This window comes from Drosophila mauritiana, chromosome X, assembly GCF_004382145.1.
Source record: "Drosophila mauritiana strain mau12 chromosome X, ASM438214v1, whole genome shotgun sequence".
Classification (NCBI taxonomy): domain Eukaryota; kingdom Metazoa; phylum Arthropoda; class Insecta; order Diptera; family Drosophilidae; genus Drosophila; species Drosophila mauritiana.
The window spans coordinates 7,494,782-7,513,754 of NC_046672.1; the positions used below are offsets into that span (position 1 = coordinate 7,494,782).

General features: G+C 46.9%; 6 protein-coding genes across 6 annotated transcripts; 4 read left to right on the plus strand and 2 right to left on the minus strand.

The window, feature by feature from the left end:
• Positions 1-1,303: 1,303 nt before the first annotated feature.
• Positions 1,304-5,104, plus strand: LOC117146941 (protein HIRA homolog). The gene is made up of 5 exons (XM_033313591.1): positions 1,304-1,444; positions 1,546-3,452; positions 3,606-3,970; positions 4,037-4,241; positions 4,312-5,104. The coding sequence occupies exons 1-5, from the start codon at positions 1,408-1,410 to the stop codon at positions 4,939-4,941; spliced, it is 3,144 nt and encodes a 1,047-aa protein (XP_033169482.1). The 5' UTR covers positions 1,304-1,407; the 3' UTR covers positions 4,942-5,104.
• Positions 5,105-5,185: 81 nt separating this feature from the next.
• On the minus strand, positions 5,186-7,542 carry LOC117146942 (negative elongation factor B). The gene is made up of 3 exons (XM_033313592.1): positions 7,340-7,542; positions 5,963-7,261; positions 5,186-5,900 (listed from the first exon to the last, which is right to left on the minus strand). The coding sequence occupies exons 1-3, from the start codon at positions 7,469-7,471 to the stop codon at positions 5,547-5,549; spliced, it is 1,785 nt and encodes a 594-aa protein (XP_033169483.1). The 5' UTR covers positions 7,472-7,542; the 3' UTR covers positions 5,186-5,546.
• Positions 7,543-7,944: 402 nt separating this feature from the next.
• Positions 7,945-10,637, plus strand: LOC117148903 (lateral signaling target protein 2 homolog). Its single transcript, XM_033316610.1, has 2 exons — positions 7,945-8,560; positions 8,863-10,637. Exons 1-2 carry the CDS (start codon positions 8,377-8,379, stop codon positions 10,341-10,343), a joined length of 1,665 nt encoding a protein of 554 aa, XP_033172501.1. The 5' UTR covers positions 7,945-8,376; the 3' UTR covers positions 10,344-10,637.
• A 417-nt stretch (positions 10,638-11,054) lies between these two features.
• On the minus strand, positions 11,055-13,694 carry LOC117148904 (pyruvate dehydrogenase [acetyl-transferring]-phosphatase 1, mitochondrial). Its single transcript, XM_033316611.1, has 4 exons — positions 13,250-13,694; positions 12,166-12,667; positions 11,507-12,074; positions 11,055-11,448 (listed from the first exon to the last, which is right to left on the minus strand). Exons 1-4 carry the CDS (start codon positions 13,361-13,363, stop codon positions 11,205-11,207), a joined length of 1,428 nt encoding a protein of 475 aa, XP_033172502.1. The 5' UTR covers positions 13,364-13,694; the 3' UTR covers positions 11,055-11,204.
• Positions 13,695-14,150: 456 nt separating this feature from the next.
• On the plus strand, positions 14,151-16,031 carry LOC117148906 (ras-related protein Rab-39B). Its single transcript, XM_033316614.1, has 2 exons — positions 14,151-14,563; positions 15,040-16,031. The coding sequence occupies exons 1-2, from the start codon at positions 14,456-14,458 to the stop codon at positions 15,586-15,588; spliced, it is 657 nt and encodes a 218-aa protein (XP_033172505.1). The 5' UTR covers positions 14,151-14,455; the 3' UTR covers positions 15,589-16,031.
• Positions 16,032-16,610: 579 nt separating this feature from the next.
• On the plus strand, positions 16,611-18,672 carry LOC117148905 (mitochondrial import receptor subunit TOM40 homolog 1). The gene is made up of 4 exons (XM_033316613.1): positions 16,611-16,945; positions 17,135-17,397; positions 17,655-18,072; positions 18,173-18,672. Exons 1-4 carry the CDS (start codon positions 16,732-16,734, stop codon positions 18,310-18,312), a joined length of 1,035 nt encoding a protein of 344 aa, XP_033172504.1. The 5' UTR covers positions 16,611-16,731; the 3' UTR covers positions 18,313-18,672.
• The last annotated feature ends 301 nt before the right edge of the window (positions 18,673-18,973 follow it).

Below are 18,973 nucleotides of genomic sequence, written 5' to 3' on the forward strand. Positions count from 1 at the left end.
CCATTATAACTCTATTAGCACGTCACCACATCCATATGTAAGTATATCTGCATTTTCTCTGCCCTCCGTGAAAACCCAGCTTGCAATCCTGACAATGCGAACAATCTTGAGCAGCTTAAGTGCCGCTGGCGTCGGATTTGGCAAATATCCGTCAGATACACACAGTATATCACAAAAGATATCCATGGAGCAGGAATCCCAGGAGCAGGATCCATTGCCGCACACCCATTTCCATTTCCATGTCCCTGCACTCACGCAGACTGTAATCGCTTTACGTGCGCTTTGTTGACAATTGTCAAGTGGCATTCAGAAATGGGTGGGAAATTCTGTGGAAAAACTCAGGGAAAGGGGAAGACCGTTAGAGGAACATCATTGACGCCACATGTTGCCGGCGACAGATGCGTTGGATTGCAAATTGTCCCAGGTAAAGTGAGTTGGCACTGCTTTTATTTCGCTTTTCACTTTATTGAGACAGTTCGGATTGTCAGTCAATTGGAGGCTTGAGATTTGCATTGGATGAATGAGACGAGTGGAAAATGGGGAAAAACCCACACACCCCCACAACTGACAAGGCAAACAAACAACTGGGCAAACAACATATTTTGAACGACAATTTCCACGCATGCAAATTAAGCAAATGGGTACATTTTGCGAAAGCAATTTTCTAGCTAAATCGCTGGATAAACTTGGCGCTCGTCTTCTCAAAATATTAGTCTTGTTTTGATTCATTTGATACTACCCACAACTCAACCCCCAATCCATTGTCCCCAGCCACGCCCACGGAATAGAAGGAGACCAATGGCAGTTAAGCGCTTGGGAAAACTTTCGGCGTTTTTGCCGTTGTTCGTTTCCTTTCGTTAGTTTCACTCCACCCACCCAGTAGTTATGAAAAAATAAACTAGAAAAAGTGGCTCCTATAGCGTGAGAGGTTCCTTAAAAGGGAGGAGCTATTATCGAAAAATAAATTGTGATTGTTTTCACAGTCATAACAATGAAAAGAATAAAAAAGCGAAGTTCTATTCTTATATGAATGATGTAGAATTGAAATTAATAAAGTTACAGTAAGAAACATATGTGTTCTTTTAAGCTTTGCATTTGTTTCATTTGTTATATGTGGGATCGCTAACATTTTTTAAAGATTTGCGAAGTAGTTATTACTTAAAGCATTAAATTTACTATTTCAGTATTTTTGAAAATTTCGCGCCTTTGACAGTGTGCCCATTCGATCTCTTTATCGAAATATATAGGTCGGCAACGATAATAGCGCTTATCGATGATAAGCGATGATGGGCATCGTTATCGATACCGATATAGCGGTAGTTTATCAACAACATTAGTCGTAAAATAATCTTAACATTATCCTAACTTAATTGCACTGAAAAGATAATACCTATAAGTAAATCGTAAATGCGGCTCCTTAAGCCGGCCTGGGTGCATCACGATGGTAAGTTTGGACGATGCGGAAAATCCGCAAAAGCCGGGTTTTCCAATTGGTGGCTCCAAATTTGATTGAAAAATAATCCAACTCCATGTTTTTGCCGGCAGACAAACAGATATTCTCGGTGGATATCCACAAGGATTGCACGAAATTCGCGACTGGAGGGCAGGGCAGCGATTGCGGACGAGTGGTCATCTGGAATCTGCTGCCGGTGCTCTCCGACAAGGCGGAATTCGATGCGAATGTTCCGAAGATGTTGTGCCAAATGGACCAGCATTTGGCCTGTGTCAACTGCGTCCGCTGGTCGCAGAATGGTCAGAACCTGGCATCGGGATCCGACGATAAGCTCATTATGATCTGGCGCAAATCTGCCGGCTCGAGTGGAGTTTTCGGTACCGGCGGCATGCAAAAGAATCACGAATCGTGGAAATGCTTCTACACACTGCGTGGTCATGATGGCGATGTCCTCGATTTGGCGTGGTCACCCAACGATGTCTATTTGGCCAGCTGCAGCATTGACAACACGGTGATTATCTGGGATGCCCAGGCATTTCCACATTCGGTGGCCACCCTAAAAGGACACACGGGTCTGGTTAAGGGCGTCTCCTGGGATCCGTTGGGTCGCTTTTTGGCCTCGCAATCAGATGACCGGAGCATCAAGATCTGGAACACCACGAACTGGAGCCTATCGCACACGATAACCGAACCGTTCGAGGAGTGCGGCGGTACAACGCATATCTTGAGATTGTCCTGGTCACCGGATGGCCAGTATCTGGTCTCTGCACATGCCATGAATGGCGGCGGACCCACCGCTCAGATAATTGAGCGCGAGGGCTGGAAGTGCGACAAGGATTTCGTGGGTCATCGCAAGGCGGTGACGTGTGTTAGGTTTCACAATTCTATCTTGAGTCGCCAGGAAAACGATGGCAGTCCCAGCAAACCGTTGCAATACTGCTGTCTGGCTGTGGGCTCTCGTGATCGTTCACTATCCGTTTGGATGACCGCCCTGCAGCGTCCCATGGTTGTCATCCATGAACTGTTCAATGCAAGCATTCTCGATTTGACGTGGGGCCCCCAGGAATGCCTGCTAATGGCCTGCAGTGTGGATGGCAGCATAGCTTGCCTGAAGTTCACCGAAGAGGAACTGGGTAAGGCCATTTCCGAAGAAGAACAGAATGCCATTATACGGAAGATGTATGGTAAGAACTATGTAAATGGTCTGGGAAAGCATGCCCCACTCTTGGAGCATCCGCAGAGATTGCTGCTGCCTGAAGGCGACAAGCCCACAAAATTTCCACTCAATAACAATAGTGAGGCCAACCAGCGACCCATAAGCAAACAAACGGAAACGAGGACGAAGGATGGCAAACGTAGAATCACTCCCATGTTTATACCTCTCCACGAAGACGGACCCACATCGCTGAACATGAACATTGTGTCCAGTAGTGGATCGGCCACAACAGCTTTAACTTCTTGCTCGGCGGCGGTCGGAGCGGTCTCGGCTGCTCCTCCAACGGAGAGCGCTGCCACGCCCCTGATGCCGCTGGAGCCTTTGGTTAGCAAAATCGATCTGGGTCGCCTGGATTCCAGATTGAAAACCCAACCCGCCAGCCAGCGCCGTCAATCACTGCCTTTTGACCCCGGCCAGAGCAATGAAATGTTGCGGACTCCACGGCTGGAGGAGCACCAAAGTAGCACCAGTAGTCCCAGCAATCTCAATGTCACGGCCACCGGAAAGAGTGAGTTTGTGAAGGCCGCTCTGGACTATCGTCTGCATGTCTCGAACGGCCACCTAAAGACACAACACGGTATGCTGGCCAAGGTCACCGCATCGGATTCCAAGGAAATGCTTTGGGAATTCTATGTTGGATCTCCGCTGGTCAATCTGAATCTGTGTGGAAAATACGCCATGCTGTGCTCTCTGGATGGGAGCATGCGACTAATTTCCATGGAGACGGGCTGTCCAGTCTTTCCCGCCATCTCGCTGACCAGTTCCGCAGTGCATTGCGCCTTTGTGAGTCCGGATAACTAGCACTTATATAAAGCAGCCATATCACGACTCGATTTTGCATTAGAGCCTGCCTTTTTTTTATTTTGAGAAACCCCCAAAATCCAGTCGCGATAATTGGAGTTTTAAGCTATTTATATTAATTGCTATTTATTCCAGAGTCCGGATAACAGTTTGGTTGGTGTGCTGACCGAGTGCGGATTGCTGCGTATATGGGATATTGCCAAAAAGGTCATCAGCCTGGCCGCCGGCTGCCTTGAGCTGATAAATAAGCATGGCACGGCCGCACAGTTCTCGATAACGAATCAGGGGATGCCCTTGATTGGTTTCCCCAGCGGCAACTCGTACTCCTACTCGACGAGCCTGCAATCGTGGCTGGTGCTGGCCACCAAGGATGCGATCATGTACCATGGAATCAGGGGCACACTGCCTAGGGACATGGACCAAATGCAACATAAGTTTCCGCTGCTCAGCATGCAGGCCAGCAGTCAGAATTACTTTAGTTTCACTGGTAGCATGGAGTTGTAAGTGAAAACTATTCATACCTATTCCAATATATGACTCTAAACGCAATAAACTATACCTTTTAGGAGACATTCGGAAAGCTGGCAGCAGTGCGCAAAAATCAGGTTCATCGAAAACCAGATCAAGTTGTGCGAGGCCCTCCAGTCGCTGGATGAACTGCAGCACTGGCACAAGATGCTCACCTTCCAGCTGGCCACCCACGGCTCCGAAAAGCGCATGCGTGTGTTCCTGGACGATCTGCTCAGCATGCCGGAGCCGGGAATATCACAGGTGAACGAAGTCGACACATACCATATGTGATTGTGTTGTTTATAAGATCTCTACTTTCATCTCTTTCTAGTTCGTGCCAAAGTTGGAGTTAATGCAGTGTGTTCTGGATACGCTCAAGCCACATTCCGAATGGAATCGTCTGCACTTGGAGTACACGGAGCTGCTAAAGGAGTGTAAATCTGAGAGGCAGAAGGATATCTTTGCCACACCAGCTCCGCCACAGCCTAAAGCTGCCTCTTCAGCGGGTTCATCGCCAAGGTCAGGGGAGGCAACCGGTGAGGAGGTCACAGAAAAGGATGGTGCAACAGCAGCAGCTGCTGCCGGTGTAGCAGGATCACGAATGGCTGTGACAACGGGCTCAAGCACTACAACAACTACCACTGCCAGCAGCTCACTTTCTTCATCCGGTTCATCCTCCTCCACTTCCGGTTCCGGATCATCATCATCGTCATCATCCACGTCATCGCTGTCTGTGCCACAGCCTGCTCCTAGTCTCTCGCCAGAGATTCAAACTCTAGACTCGCCCACCGTTTGCATAGATGATGAAATTTTGTCGGCCTCATCTTCACTACCTCCGTTGGATACCTCTCCCGTGGAAGTTTCGCCAGCGTCCACGTCCGGTGGGGCTGCTTCCACATCTCCTGCCGCTTCCGTAGCGGGATCAGCTCCAGTTTCCAGTTCCAAAATAGATCAGACATGAGACGAAAGACTCCTATCCCTTATAAACCACCTCATTTGTGTGTATTTCCCTAAGCTATAAGCGTTAAAAAACTTTTATACCGAAATTTATTAGGATCTTTCAATTCTCCATGTCCATAAGAAACGCCAGTTATGCAAATCATTAAAATTGAGTAAAAATTGCACTGATTTGAGTATGTGATTACAAAAACTGGTACCGGGAACCACTATATCTTTCAAAAACCCTGAAACTAAAAGACATTGCCTTAGATTTGTACTCTATATTGTGTACTAGAATCGATCGTTACACTAATGTAACAGTAATATATAATATATATAATAGCCAGCGACAACCGATTGTTGCCTGCCAACAAAGCCATACATTTGTAAATATGTAAACTATATCCGATTGCTCGGTCGCAGTGCTTTATGTTTAGTCTAAATAGTAGAATTATGATTTGCGCATGCATGCTAAGTGGGGATTGCCATCCCGTCCGCTGCTTCAGAGAAGTATATGAGGTAGCCACATACATGGCCTCCGAGCATCATCATCATTAACATCATCATCACAAATAACCGTCATCATCCGACGACAGCCGCAGGTGGTGCGACTGCCGGTGCCTCTAGCTATTGGACATTATAGTGCGGTCCTGGCGTTGGCACACTCTTCAGCGGCGAATCAAACTCCATGGGCGGCGCCTCAATGATCGGCGTCTCCGCCGCCCCGGTGCCGATCCTCTCCTGCAGGATTTCGTACAACTTGTGGATGTGCTCGTTATGGGCCGTCGTCGGCTGCATGGCCTTCATCAATGTGGCCAAACGACCGGCGGGCAGCTTATTGTGCACATACCACAACAGTTTCAACATGTGACGAGAGGTCACATTCTCGCGCGTCAGTCCGGCAAAGATGAACTCGTCGAAGAGCGTGGTGCAGAAGTCTTCCGTGGCAAACTCCTCGCTCATGGGGATGAGCAGGGCAATCTGTAGAGGTAAGCAATTGAGTCATAAAAGTAAATATTAAAAAAGCAGATATAAATGCTAACCAAAGAGTGCAGGAAGGGATCCTCATACGCGCGGTCATCCTTGCAGGCGGACAGAATGGCCAGGACGCGCAACACGCCCACGCGATCCTTCAGGCGCGCCGTGTGCAGCGTATAGTACATGGCCAATATGCTGGCCACGGAACTCTCTTGAATGTACGCCTCCACGGCATCCGGTGCCGGTCCCGAATGCTCTATGGTGGTCAGAGCCGATTCACGCTCGTCCGGCGGTAGTTTGGCGTGCAAACTGCGGCACTGGTCGTCAACCATTAACGACATGAGGGCGGGCAAAAACTTGGTGACCACCTGGCAGTCTAGTTTGGGCTCCTTAAAGTCTTGCGAATCGATCATTACCCAGGCACTCAAGCCCAAGGCCAACATTCTCAGCAGCAGGATGAGTATCTGATTGTCACGCGGCATGCCCTCGTTGTTGATCAAGTGATGCAATATCTTGATGGCCGACGTAGCCAGGAAGTTGATGGCATACGGATCGCACAAAGTCATGGACAGATCGCCCAGAACCTGCTCCTGGCCGCGTTTGATGTTGTCAAGAAATCCCTGGAGCTCCCGTGAACGTTTAATGTCCACATTCTTCTCCCTTATGCAGGCGTCCAGGCACCAGGTGAACTTGTGACAGGGATCTATCGAGATGATCTCCTGCACCTCGAGATCGTGTAAGGCCATCAATAGCTCTGCACGGAGCGTGCAATAGTGGACATTGCGGGTGCGCAGGAATAGAGTGCGCAGGAACTGCAGCACCATATCGTACAGCTTGACACTAGTGCCAATCATGTTGGCCAACTTTTGGACCACTTCTCCCTGCCTTCGCACCTTGGGCGTTGGGTGGAAGAACAAATTGTTCAGGTTGGTGTGATCGAACAGGATGTGCTCCTTCTCGCGAATATATTGTGAGAGCAGAGGCGACACCTCGTCACCAAACAACGATTGATTATCACGCCATATCTGCCGCTTAACTTCCGTATCCGTGTCCGCATACAGTTCGCGATCCCTCACAAGGATTTTGAGGTACTTGTCATCGATGTGCTGGGTATTCCTCAATATGGCCATGACCACGGGACGCAGCGACTTCACCCGAACGACGGGGAAGCTCTTAACGAGCAGCTCCTTGAGTTTCTTGTCCCGCTCCCGTGACTCCTTTTGGCCCATCTCGTTGATGTGAGCTATCAGCTTGTCGCGCAGCTCCTCCATAAGCGAGGTATGGAAGTCCAGCCGACGCACGCCGTGCAAATCGAGTAAAGGCAACATGGGGCGCAGTGAAGGCAGCAATACACCATTCTCAAGCTAAAAAGGCAGGAGGTATTTGGATGAATAAGCCCACCTAACTTTTGGCGCCCATTTTGCGGTGCAACGTAAACAAACCTGAAAACTCTCGATGGCCTTCAAGGGATCGGTGCAGGAGGTCAGGGCCTCGCGCAGATAGGCCTGTCCCGGAATATTCACGTCCTCCAGTCCAGTTCCATTATTATTTTTCGCCGGTGTGCTCATTATCATGCAATTCGTCGGCAAATTGAACAAAACAAGACACGAAGCTACACAATTGTGTTGTTTTTTATTACTAGCGAGGAGAGAAAAAAATAAGCGCAGGCTTGCACATGTGCAGTGTTATCGATAGGGAACGTAGCAGCACGGCTAGTAATAGCCAACTTTATATATTTATTATATAGCTATTAATATTATTTGGCCAATTTATTTTATTTTTTTGTATTGTTCTTATTGGTAAATAGTACAAAAAATAATAATGATAATAAAAAAAAATTATATGGGCCACAAATACAATAATAAGTACTATTTCTAATAATGTTGGTAGAAAAACTGAACTCGCAAAATAAAAACTAAACGTTTTTCAGTTTGTCTTTGAATATCATTCCCGTACGACTAAATTGGATCAGAACGAAACTTTTAATTGAGAATTATATATACACGGAAAAGGTCTATTACTTTTCAGTGACGGCGAAAGAGAACGCCAATTCCGCGAAGTGTCATCCCTAACGCGAAATAAGCAACAGCAAAAACAGCCAAAAGCAAAGCAAGAGCATCAAGTGCAGTCAAATTCGCACAATTGGAGCTGAACGCCAAGGACAAGGCGTCTCGATTCTTGTCGAGATTCGCGCCCCATAGCGACTACAAAGGAGATCCTGCTGCACACAATCGCTATCCTTTGCATCGAGTGTGCGAGAGTGTGTGCGTGCGTGTTCCTACACCCACATAAGCTGGTGTTTGGCTCCGTTCAAGTGTGCGTGTATTTGTGCGTGCATCTCGACGAGAACGAAAGCCTCTCTTTTCGTGGGTAAACAAAAACAAAACACTTGAATGTGAGGAGCAGTATTGGTATCGGGATAAGGATCATCAGGATTTGGGAGAGCACAACAGTGGAAACCCACAGAAGCAGAAGCAACATGTCCTCGTCGACACAAGAGCGCAAGCGCTACCACAAGGACAACGCGCCCACGGACGACATCCTTACGCTGATCAACCTGGTGCGCCAGAATCCGGTTCTCTACAACTACAAACTGCAGCCGAACCAGCGACGCCGCTCAGATGTCCTCAGCGGATGGCAGGAGGTGGCCCAGCAGATAGGAAGTGAGTGCTAGTCATGGCGGGAATTTCTTAGCCTGCTCCTTGTCCGACTATGAAGCTTCTTCCAGAATTAATATGACCTGCCGCTAGAGTTGGTTTTAAATGGTTTTAAATTTTGCCTTTGTATTGATAGGCTAGAGTTCTGGCGCCGGCTACTATAACACAGCTCATAGTTTCATCGTTACCGAGAAACATTTTCATAAATGTGATGCCTTTAGAGAGGTTCTAGCTTGTATTAATTATCTGGAAAAGAATACGATTACTTTGAAACCCCTCTCAAAATTCTACTACCTCTTTCTTTCCAGACAAGTACTCGGTGCAGGAGGTGCGTCGTAAGTGGAAGAACCTGCGGGACACATTCCACCAGTACCGTCTGCGCACGCCCAAGTACATCGAAGGGCGGCTATCCAAGTGGCGCTACGCCAAGGAGCTGGACTTCCTTTCGAAGGTGTACCAGCCGAAGCTGAAATCGCACCGGAACACACAGATCAGCTACGAGACGAGTGGTATTGGCGGAGCCGGTGTAGGCGTTGGAGGCGCGAATAGTACAACATTGCCCATTGGAGCTATGCTGCATTTGAAACAGCATGTGGTCGACGACGACGACGAGGTTATGGACGATGACGGGCAGTCGGATCACGATACCGCCACACTTTCCTCACATCACGGCACCTCACAGATCACCCTGGTCAGCGATGAGGCGGAGACCTTTATCCTGACCGCCTACGAGGAGGGCGTCTCGGATGACACTGTATCGCAGCACCACCATCACCATCATGGCCATCACCAGCAGGAGCATCACCACCAGCCGCACCACCACCACCACCACCATCATCATCAGTCGCAGCACGACGGCAGCATCTCCAGCATTGAGCTCTCCCAGATTGCCCACGATGACGATGTGGTCGATGATGTCGATGACGAAGATGATGTGGTCGACCACGACGGTCAGCTGGATATTGTGAAGCACGAACTGGACGAGGACGGGGCAACCGGCGCCGAGGTGGACTACGAAGAGGTGTGCCTGTACGAGGAGGCCAGCGGTGCCCATGTGGATTGCGAAATGGGTGTGGGTGACGCCGTGGACGGCGGTAGCGATGTTACACACGGCAAGGGTTTCCACTACATCGATGCCCACGAATTTTGTATATCGGACATTGAGCCACAGACAGTTCGCTCCAGCCAGCATCAGTTCACGGCCAGCGGTGGATCGGGCAATGGCTCAAATAGTGTCCTGACCGGTGGGACTGTGGTAACCGATGGCAAGCTAAAGAATCTCACGCTGGTCACCACCACGTCTCCTGCGGTTGGGGGCGGTGGATTAAACAATCGTCATGATTCCTCGGTGTCAACTCAGCAAATTTCCCTGGTGGATGTGACCGAGGCGACCAGTACCAGTGTGACCATTTCCAGCACGCCGGCCATTTCTCTGAATGCGACCACCGTGAGCACCACGCCAGCAGCGGCTTTGTGCAACACCACATCCTTTACATCCACGCCGACGGCCACGATCATTCAGATGCCCTCCTTGAACTGCGGATCTGGCCAGCCATTGGCCGTTAGTGCGGCGGCCAGCAGCTCTAACAATCTCATCAAGGAGGATGAACAGCATCAGCAGCAACAAGTGGCCCAAGCACTGGCCAAGCGTGATGAGCTCGATCTGTTCTTCGACTTTCTCAAGAAGAAGATGCAGTGCTTCAGCAAGACACAGATTACGCACATTCAGATGGAGTTCCTCAACTGTGTCAGCCGACAGGAAGCGGCCGAACAGGATAGCAAGGATTAGGGGCACCTGTATTTAGTTCTGTTCCCCAGAAAACAAACAACACGATCCCTGAGTAGTTGCCTAGTTTTTTCCATGTATAGGATTAGGATTCGTACCGTTTACCAGTTTGCAAGTTCGTGAATTTCGCGTTCTTCAATTAGCTTTATCCTCCACCCACGAAACCTCGGATCCCTGTATCCTTCACCCCTCTACACCATCCATTCGATTAAAAATATATATATACATATATATTAGCCAGCGTTACAATCAATTGTAATTGGAAATAAAAGAAAATAAATCGATTCTCAAAAACTACACAACTTAAAATTCTTGAAGTTGATTAGCTTGGTTGCAACAGAAGATCTATACCTAAGTCTTAGGATTATCCTGAACCCCCCCTTTTTATAGACCGAACTAAATTTAAAACAAGAAAATTGGCGTAAATTATAGAATAAGAAGTTTTAAATTGAATTAGATTATATACATTACGAATTGATTTTAAATTTTAAACAGCAAAAATTAATATAAGTAATTGCTTTAAAAGAAAATAGTATCTACTTTACAAAATCACGAACTATTTGAGAATAAATATATGAAGAAACCTTCTTGATTGCTTATAACCCTTGATATATATGTGCATATTTGCTGGGATTTCAGTATGTCATTTTTATTTTATTAACAAATGAGACGACCGATCATCATCGCTTTTCATAAATAACAAGACAATTTGCATATGTGATTTTTCGCTTTCCGCGTGCGATTTATTTGGCGGAGCAGTCGTCCGAGGTCCGATGGCGGATGAAACAAACTTAAACGCAACACTTAGGATAGTTCGGCTGAAGGTTAGCTCGTTAAATATACACATATGCACTCTCGCAGAGATCATGCTACCGGCGCAGTGACCTCCGTTTCATCCACATCGCTGTGCAGCTTGGCAATGTGCTCCGAGTTAAAGTAGATGACAGTGATTGTGATGTCGTCGCGATATAGACGCACCACGTCCCTGGGCAGCGTCAAATAGTACGAGATCTTGGAGTGCTCGATCCCATAGTCGGTGCCGCCCAAAGCATGCCGGATGAGATGCGTGGCCGCGTTCTGGTCCACGGGCTTGCGAGTGAGGCCAGCCCTGCAAGGTAATAAAAAAAAATAATAAATAACCAGCATACATTTAAAGGATAACTGACTTTCTCTCGGCCAGCTGCTGGGAGATTTCCTGCAGCGTTGTTTCGCCTTCCGGCAGGCGCATCGGTTCGAGGATCTTTTTGGAGTTGATGTGCTCCCCCACCAAGCTGACCACCTCGCTGGGCGAAAGGAAATCCCACAGGCCGTCGCTGGCGATGACTAGAAACTTGTCGTTGGGCCCCAATTCGTGCTGCTGGACATCGGGGCGGGCGGTTAGGTACGGTGGCGTATAGTAATTCGGGGCCATTGCCTGAACGCCGAACATCGGCAGCACCTTCTGCTGCATTATTTCCTGGGACCACTTGTAGCGAAAGTCCCCAAAGGCACGCAACGGCGCCAGCTGGCTCAGCAGCCTGCCGTTTCGGATCACCGTCTCATGCTCCTCCTTGGGATGCTCGGCCAGAATGCGACGCACCTCGGACATATTGTCAGCATTGTGCTCGATGTTGAGCTTCTTTGGCTGCCACTGCTGAGTCTCGGGATCGAGAACGCCCAACACTGCGCCACAATCACCCGTGCTGGCCACGTGCATCTGCAGTCCCTCAATGTGAACCAAACAGGCAACGGCTCCTGGAAAATAAAACACATGCAAAGTTTAGAAAGTGGCAAGTATGAAACGGGTGGCAACTTATATACATAAATAAATGGATACATCACCCACCAGAAAGGGCCACGTTCATGGTGCGCACATCGTTGCTGGCCAAAGCCTCCTGCGAGATCTCTTCATCCAGCTGGAGGAAGGCGTTCACCAGTTCACTGGACACATCCCGCTGCGGTGTCTCTAACAATTGATTGACGTACTTTAGGAAACTGGCCTCGTAGATGGGCTTGATCATGCTGACAAAGTCCACGTTGTCATTGTGGCACTTGAGGAACGACTGGCTGTCGGCACCCTGCATCATCTGCTCCCGGAGCACCTGGCGCGGCAGCGTGGCCGCCGAAACATAGCGAAGCAGTCGCTTGGACACCACTTGGCCACATGCTGCTCCCGCATGCCCGTCGAAAATGCCACAAATGAAGCCGTTGCGGTGCAGCAAGCTGGCCTCCGTGCGGGAATCCTCGCAGGGCCAGTTGGATCCCAGCTGATTTGATTCATAGCTGCGGATGACTCCATCCACGGGGAAGTTGTAAACGAACTCGTTCTCCCTCAGAACAAGGTTAACCTGTGAAAAAGTTTAAATTAATAAAGGCTCTTACTCTTTTTGTGGGAATTACAAAGGCTCCCATGGTAATAGTTAACAATCAGTTAATTCTTATTCGGTTCCTAAAAACTCTGTTCTTAAGACGCTTGGTATGGACTCTTGTCCAGTGCACTCGCTCCAATGAAATTACCTGCTCAGTAACGGGTCTATAAATGGTGGCTGCAGTTGAAATATGAATATGGAAAATCGAATGCAGTCGGGTCGACGTCGTTCACTTTGTTTATAAAATACTCGGGACTTTCTTGAAAGCCCTTGAAAGTAGTTATTGGATCTTCAGACAGTTGTAATAGTTATTATAGTTATAGTTATTACTATTAGGCTTTATAGTTACATTTTTAAACTGTTTAAAGATTCAATGATGAGAGCTGGTTTCTAAAAGTAACTTCTATAAGATAAATCCAAAAAAATTGATAGGTAATGAATTGCTTTCAATTGAAGATCTTACAAACTGATTACATGTTACGAACCATGCCCAACTATATGCTAACGGTCCCCGCCAGGGTAACTAGATCTAAGGCACTTGCCAGGAATCCCGGATCTTACATCGTATGGACTCAATTGAGGCAGTTGCGGCAGCAGGCGCAGTGCATTCAAACTGAACTCCCGCACATTGGATCGCACGTAGCAGGCGGCGTCGTTCAGCACGAACTTGAACATCTATATGGAGATTTTGTATATGCTCTCGCCCCGCTGTGGCTATAATTAACGGTAATGATATTGGTTCCGTAACCGAATCGGGGGAGGAGTAGGCAAAGAAGATGGAGGAGAACGTGGTGGATTCCGTATCCCGGAGCCTCCGGCTGATTCACCGACTCCGGTTGCCGGCTGCTGAGAAAGGGATTTTATTTTCCGCTGCTGCTTTTGATTGGCCGGCGGGTTGTTTGTACATTTGTGTGCTGTGAAATACGAACTGGACAGTGTTCACGGAAAACAAACGTAAAAAGAAAATACAGTGCGTACTAGCGATGGGTTTTTCTCTGCACGAGACAACCTAGAACGAAAATCAACACGCACGTTTAAATTTATATGTCAAAGCACTGTACAAAGTAAAATCTTTTTGAGCAATTATTCTAAATTTATTAGTTTAATATGAAAGATTATTTTATTTTTTTGTTATATTTTATAAGAACAATTTAAACTAAATACATTTGTATGCATTCATCGTGTCACGCGAGACCGCGTTCTTTGACCATCTCTATTGCGCGGCGGGCCAGACTGGTGGTGTTGCCATTAGCCGGTTACCGTTTTCAAGCCAAATCTAGCTAGCTTTTGTGTACCGCCGAAATATACCTCTAGACCGTAAAAAAATCTACAAACTGCAAAATTTATGTGAGGTCACTATTTTTGTTTAAATAATTTAATTTATAACTGTTTAATAATTGTAATGAAATATTTTCATTGTGGCTACTATCGATTGCTTTTGTTGGTCCGGCAACACTGCCATTATCACACACACGCGCACGCATATGAGAAAAAAAAACACAAAACAAAACAATATTCAAGGGAATTTGAATTCTCGAATATTTATAATTTGACAACCACCAGCGACAGCCGAAAATATCGTATTGCAAAGCCAGAACCGTGCGAAGAACAGAAAGTTTCGATTTGCAGTAAAACTCCAGGAAATAGGAAGAAAAACGAGCCGTAGAAGGGAATCAACGATTTGCGTATCAAGCGTTACAAAGGGAAGGCAGATTTTTTGCTGCGGACTCAATTCCAAGAGACAAATCCTTCGAATTCGGCTTCGGAATGGTGGAACCCATTTTCGAGTATCAATTTCGACTGATTTTAATCGGCGACAGCACCGTGGGCAAGAGTTCGCTGCTCAAATTCTTCACAGACGGCAAATTCGCCGAGGTGCGTATGTTCAACGATTTTGGCCACTGTACTTGGGCGCTTGGCCCACTGTGCGATCTTCGTGTGATGCAGTTAATGCGTTCATTACATAATTAAGTGATTGCAATGGGCGAGCAACAACAAATAATAGACAAAGGAAGTGGATTTTAAAAGATGCTGTCTTAGTCACCTTGTCAGTGTGTGTGTGTGCTGGTGTGCATGTTTGTGTGCTCGCCTGATAATGCAGGCAACAAAAACAACACACAAGTCCAAAAAAGAACCAGGGATACTCAAATAACTGCGCGGAAAATTTAAATACGTAGAGATATCATGAATCAAATCTTTCCATAGAATTAAATCACATATCAATTGGTTCTATTTGTTTGTGTATAAACAAAAGTGTTCTCAAAAGCATTACCAGCTCTAAGCTGCGTCTCTTTTTACTGCCTTCCAAGAACGCACCTAATCATAAATAACACATTATTTACATCTTGCAGCTATCCGATCCCACAGTTGGCGTCGACTTCTTCGCCCGCCTCATCGAAATGAAGGACGGCACACAGATCAAGCTCCAGCTGTGGGACACTGCTGGGCAGGAGCGCTTCCGTTCGATCACCAAGTCCTACTACCGGAACTCGGTGGGCGTGCTGCTGGTCTACGACATATCGAACCACGCCAGCTTCGAGCACATACCGCTATGGATGATGGAGGCACAGCGTCACATTGAGCCCCACCGCCCCGTTTTCGCATTGGTCGGCTGCAAACTGGACCTCATCAATGCGGGCGGACACCGGGAGGTGACCACGGAGGAGGCACAAAAGTTTGCCAAACAGCACGGTCTGCATTTCGTTGAGACATCGGCCCGATCTGGCGCCAATGTGGAGGAGGCCTTTCGCATGGTCACCCAGGAGGTGTACGCTCGCATTCGATCCGGCGAATATAAAGCGGAGGATGGATGGGATGGCATTAAGTCTGGTTTCTCGCGACCCAATAGTCTGGACTTTAATCTCGTCGTAGCAGAGCCGGAAAAGTCATCATGTTGTTGATTCACCCCGACCTCATTGTCTATTATTTTCAATCCTGTTTGTGTACATTGATTTGTATCGTATGACCCACCAGCACCCTCTTCCCCCCTAAACACCAATTTGTTGACTCTTTATTCTTGTTTAATCGTCTAGTTTAGCTGAAAAACCAAAACAGTTACGTATATTTGTACAATGCGTTTTTTTTTCGAAATACATGTAGTTTCGCTTTTAAGTTAATATTTAGTTAGGTGACTCACGGTAATTAGTGAAGAATGAGTTTGTCCCCCTCTTTCCAAATTAAGTTTATTTCGCCCTTATTATTGATAACCAGTCACACGAGATATACGTAGCCGAAATTCTGCGCTCCTAACTCATACAACACATAACTCCACATACACAAATACGAACGGAAAAGCTATACATATACTTAAAACTTGAAATATAAACGTTTTTATTAATACGGACGGCATGCATTTGGTTAATCAAGGGTTGGCTTGGGCTTTGTTTTTGTCTAATCTAATCGGTTTAGAGATAATGCTCTTTTATAAGTCGTTGAAAGGGTGAATCTTAATTGTGTTTTAGTTTTGGGTTTTTAAGCACATTCCTCCGCTTTGTTTAATCAAAGGAGTCTGGAATCAATTGTCAAAAAAGTAACCTGTGTGATACACATTCGTTCGTAACTGTGGACGGTTTCCAAAATTTACAATTTTACAATAAAAGCATTCGCGGCATATTTGGCGGCTGTTTACATATCTGTCCTATATTTATTTTATTCCATTTTTCGCATAGTTTAGTCATAGATAACTCAAAACAGCAGCGACATTGTTCTATTGTTGTTTTACACGGTCTGGCAACTACAGGTAATTTCTTTAATTCTTTATTCATTACTTGTTTCTTAGTGGTGCAAATTTAATAATGTAATGTAAAGAAGTTATAAAAATGTTTTTCAAATTTGCTCGCGCATGTTACAGTGTTCCCAGATGAACTTTTTCCGCAACGTTGTGGTCTTTTTTAGGCATACATCATACTGACATCTTTTCGGCAGGGCAAAGAGTATCTTACCACCTGGTAACACTGGCCGAGACATAATAACCTCCGATATAGAAGTCCGATATCGAAACGTGTTGGCTTTGAAATTACATAGATTACATCGGGACATTCGAAATGGGCAACGTGCTAGCGGCTTCCTCCGGCGCCCCAGGCAGTGGCGCCTCAAATCTGGGCCTCGGCCTCCAGGAACCGACTCCCGTGCCCTCTAATTCCGGCTCACTGACCGAATCCTCTTCGTCCGCCGAAGGCTCGGACTCGCTTGCCGCCGCCAAGGACGCAGCGCTGGAGAATCCCGGCACCGTTGAGGAGCTTCACAAAAAGTGTAAAGGTATGTGATGTTCAGTCAGTAAATATCAGTCAGTCCGGCCGAAAAAAACCCCGCAAAAAGGTCTCCGCACCTATGATGACATAACCTACAACATGTGGGAGCGAGATGGGGCATAAATGGGGGCTGGCATCGGACGGGGTGTTATTATATATTATATGTTATCAACGCACTTTTCACTCCTCGCCACAGATATCCAGGCCATCACCTTCGAGGGTGCCAAGATCATGCTGAACAAGGGCCTGAGCAACCACTTCCAGGTGTCGCACACCATCAACATGAGCAATGTGGTACCCAGTGGATATCGCTTCGGAGCAACCTATGCGGGCACCAAGCAGTTCAGCCCCACGGATGCTTTCCCCGTGCTCCTGGGCGACATCGATCCGGCGGGCAACCTCAACGCCAATGTTATCCATCAGTTCTCCGCCCGTCTGCGCTGCAAATTCGCCTCGCAGGTGAGTTCTGGCCGGGATTAGGCTGCGGAACTGCTATGGCATCCACTTAAACATGCATGTCGATACACAGAAGTGACCATTGAGCCTCGTGTACCTCCCGTGCCAGTTAGAATTAGGCTAGTTAAGTTTGGGCATCAATTGAGCTCAAAATAGAGTAGTTAGTGAGACCTAAGATTCTGTTGTTGATTCTTTGTATATCACCTTTGTCCAAGCCAAATATTTGCTTTACTTATTATATCCTTTTCTATATTCCACAGATCCAGGAGTCCAAGGTGGTGGCCACACAGCTGACGACCGACTATCGCGGTAATGATTACACCCTCTCGCTGACGGTGGCCAATCCCAGCATATTCACCAACTCCGGCGTGGTCGTTGGCCAATATCTCCAGTCAGTCACTCCAGACCTTGCCCTGGGCTCGGAACTGGCCTACCAGTTCGGTCCGAATGTCCCCGGCCGTCAGATAGCTATTATGTCCGTCGTGGGCCGTTATACGGCTGGAAACTCGGTGTGGTCGGGGACCCTGGGGCAGAGCGGTCTGCACGTGTGCTACTACCAGAAGGCCAGCGAGCAGCTGCAGATCGGTGCCGAGGTGGAGACCAGCCTGCGGATGCAGGAGTCTGTGGCCACGCTAGCGTATCAGATAGATCTGCCCAAAGCGAATCTCGTCTTCAGAGGTGAGTGGGGTATACTTGTTGATTTAAACCATAGCCATACTCGTAGACCATATCTTTGTGAACCCTTCGAACCCAATAACTCATCATTTTGTTCTTTCAGGCGGAATTGATTCCAACTGGCAAATCTTTGGAGTTTTGGAGAAGCGTCTGGCTCCATTGCCATTCACACTAGCCCTGAGCGGACGCATGAACCACGTGAAGAACAACTTTAGACTCGGCTGCGGGCTGATGATCGGCTAAGCCGGATCTTTGGACAGCCATATCCTACTTCAGCCTCAGACCCCAAGCACACACCCATCCATTGTAACTTTTTCACATCATCCGCTAACAACAAGAAGAAGAAGAACAACAAACAAAGAGATATATAAATCTGCTAACAAACTTTTTTTATGATGATCTGTCTGTCGCTTGTGTGTATAAAAAATGCCTTGCATTGCGAAAGAGGCGGCCAGCAGGGATCTGGGATCCTATGGAATGGCTTTTATTCTTTAATCCATTATGTACCAGTGTGCCACTGTTTGTCGTCCGTTGTTATTCGATCAATTTAACCCACTGACAGAGTCATAAACGCGGAGTTCAAAATACAAGAATGAAAACTATTCCACAATTAGTATACATTTCTTCACTGAATACACACACACACACACATCCAAAACTACAGCAAGAAACTGTCACTGTACATTTTAAGTTGCTTCCTAAACGTACGCATTTATTTAGAACAACCAGCTATTTCCTCCAAACATACAAAAATGAATTAAATAATTAAAAAAAGAAAACAGCAGCAAGCAGAGACAACAAATAATAAATGCGTATGAATTGTATGTTACAAGCTATCAAATTCTTAACAAACTGCTTTAAGTTTATTACTTATAAATTTACAATTAGTTTTAATAACAAAAAC

Coding starts and splice junctions, on each gene's coding strand:
- LOC117146941 (XM_033313591.1), top strand. CDS start 1,408: ATGCGGCTCCTTAAGCCGGCCTGGGTGCATCACGATG. Junction 3,453..3,605: donor CCGCAGTGCATTGCGCCTTT/GTGAGTCCGGAT, acceptor TATTTATTCCAG/AGTCCGGATAACAGTTTGGT. Junction 3,971..4,036: donor TTCACTGGTAGCATGGAGTT/GTAAGTGAAAAC, acceptor TATACCTTTTAG/GAGACATTCGGAAAGCTGGC.
- LOC117146942 (XM_033313592.1), bottom strand. CDS start 7,471: ATGATAATGAGCACACCGGCGAAAAATAATAATGGAACTGGACTGGAG. Junction 7,262..7,339: donor AGGCCATCGAGAGTTTTCAG/GTTTGTTTACGT, acceptor CTGCCTTTTTAG/CTTGAGAATGGTGTATTGCT. Junction 5,901..5,962: donor ATCCCTTCCTGCACTCTTTG/GTTAGCATTTAT, acceptor TTACCTCTACAG/ATTGCCCTGCTCATCCCCAT.
- LOC117148903 (XM_033316610.1), top strand. CDS start 8,377: ATGTCCTCGTCGACACAAGAGCGCAAGCGCTACCACAAGGACAACGCG. Junction 8,561..8,862: donor GGTGGCCCAGCAGATAGGAA/GTGAGTGCTAGT, acceptor CTTTCTTTCCAG/ACAAGTACTCGGTGCAGGAG.
- LOC117148904 (XM_033316611.1), bottom strand. CDS start 13,363: ATGTTCAAGTTCGTGCTGAACGACGCCGCCTGCTACGTGCGATCCAAT. Junction 12,075..12,165: donor CATGAACGTGGCCCTTTCTG/GTGGGTGATGTA, acceptor TTTATTTTCCAG/GAGCCGTTGCCTGTTTGGTT. Junction 11,449..11,506: donor CAGCAGCTGGCCGAGAGAAA/GTCAGTTATCCT, acceptor ATTACCTTGCAG/GGCTGGCCTCACTCGCAAGC.
- LOC117148906 (XM_033316614.1), top strand. CDS start 14,456: ATGGTGGAACCCATTTTCGAGTATCAATTTCGACTGATTTTAATCGGC. Junction 14,564..15,039: donor CAGACGGCAAATTCGCCGAG/GTGCGTATGTTC, acceptor TACATCTTGCAG/CTATCCGATCCCACAGTTGG.
- LOC117148905 (XM_033316613.1), top strand. CDS start 16,732: ATGGGCAACGTGCTAGCGGCTTCCTCCGGCGCCCCAGGCAGTGGCGCC. Junction 16,946..17,134: donor GCTTCACAAAAAGTGTAAAG/GTATGTGATGTT, acceptor TCCTCGCCACAG/ATATCCAGGCCATCACCTTC. Junction 17,398..17,654: donor GCTGCAAATTCGCCTCGCAG/GTGAGTTCTGGC, acceptor TATATTCCACAG/ATCCAGGAGTCCAAGGTGGT.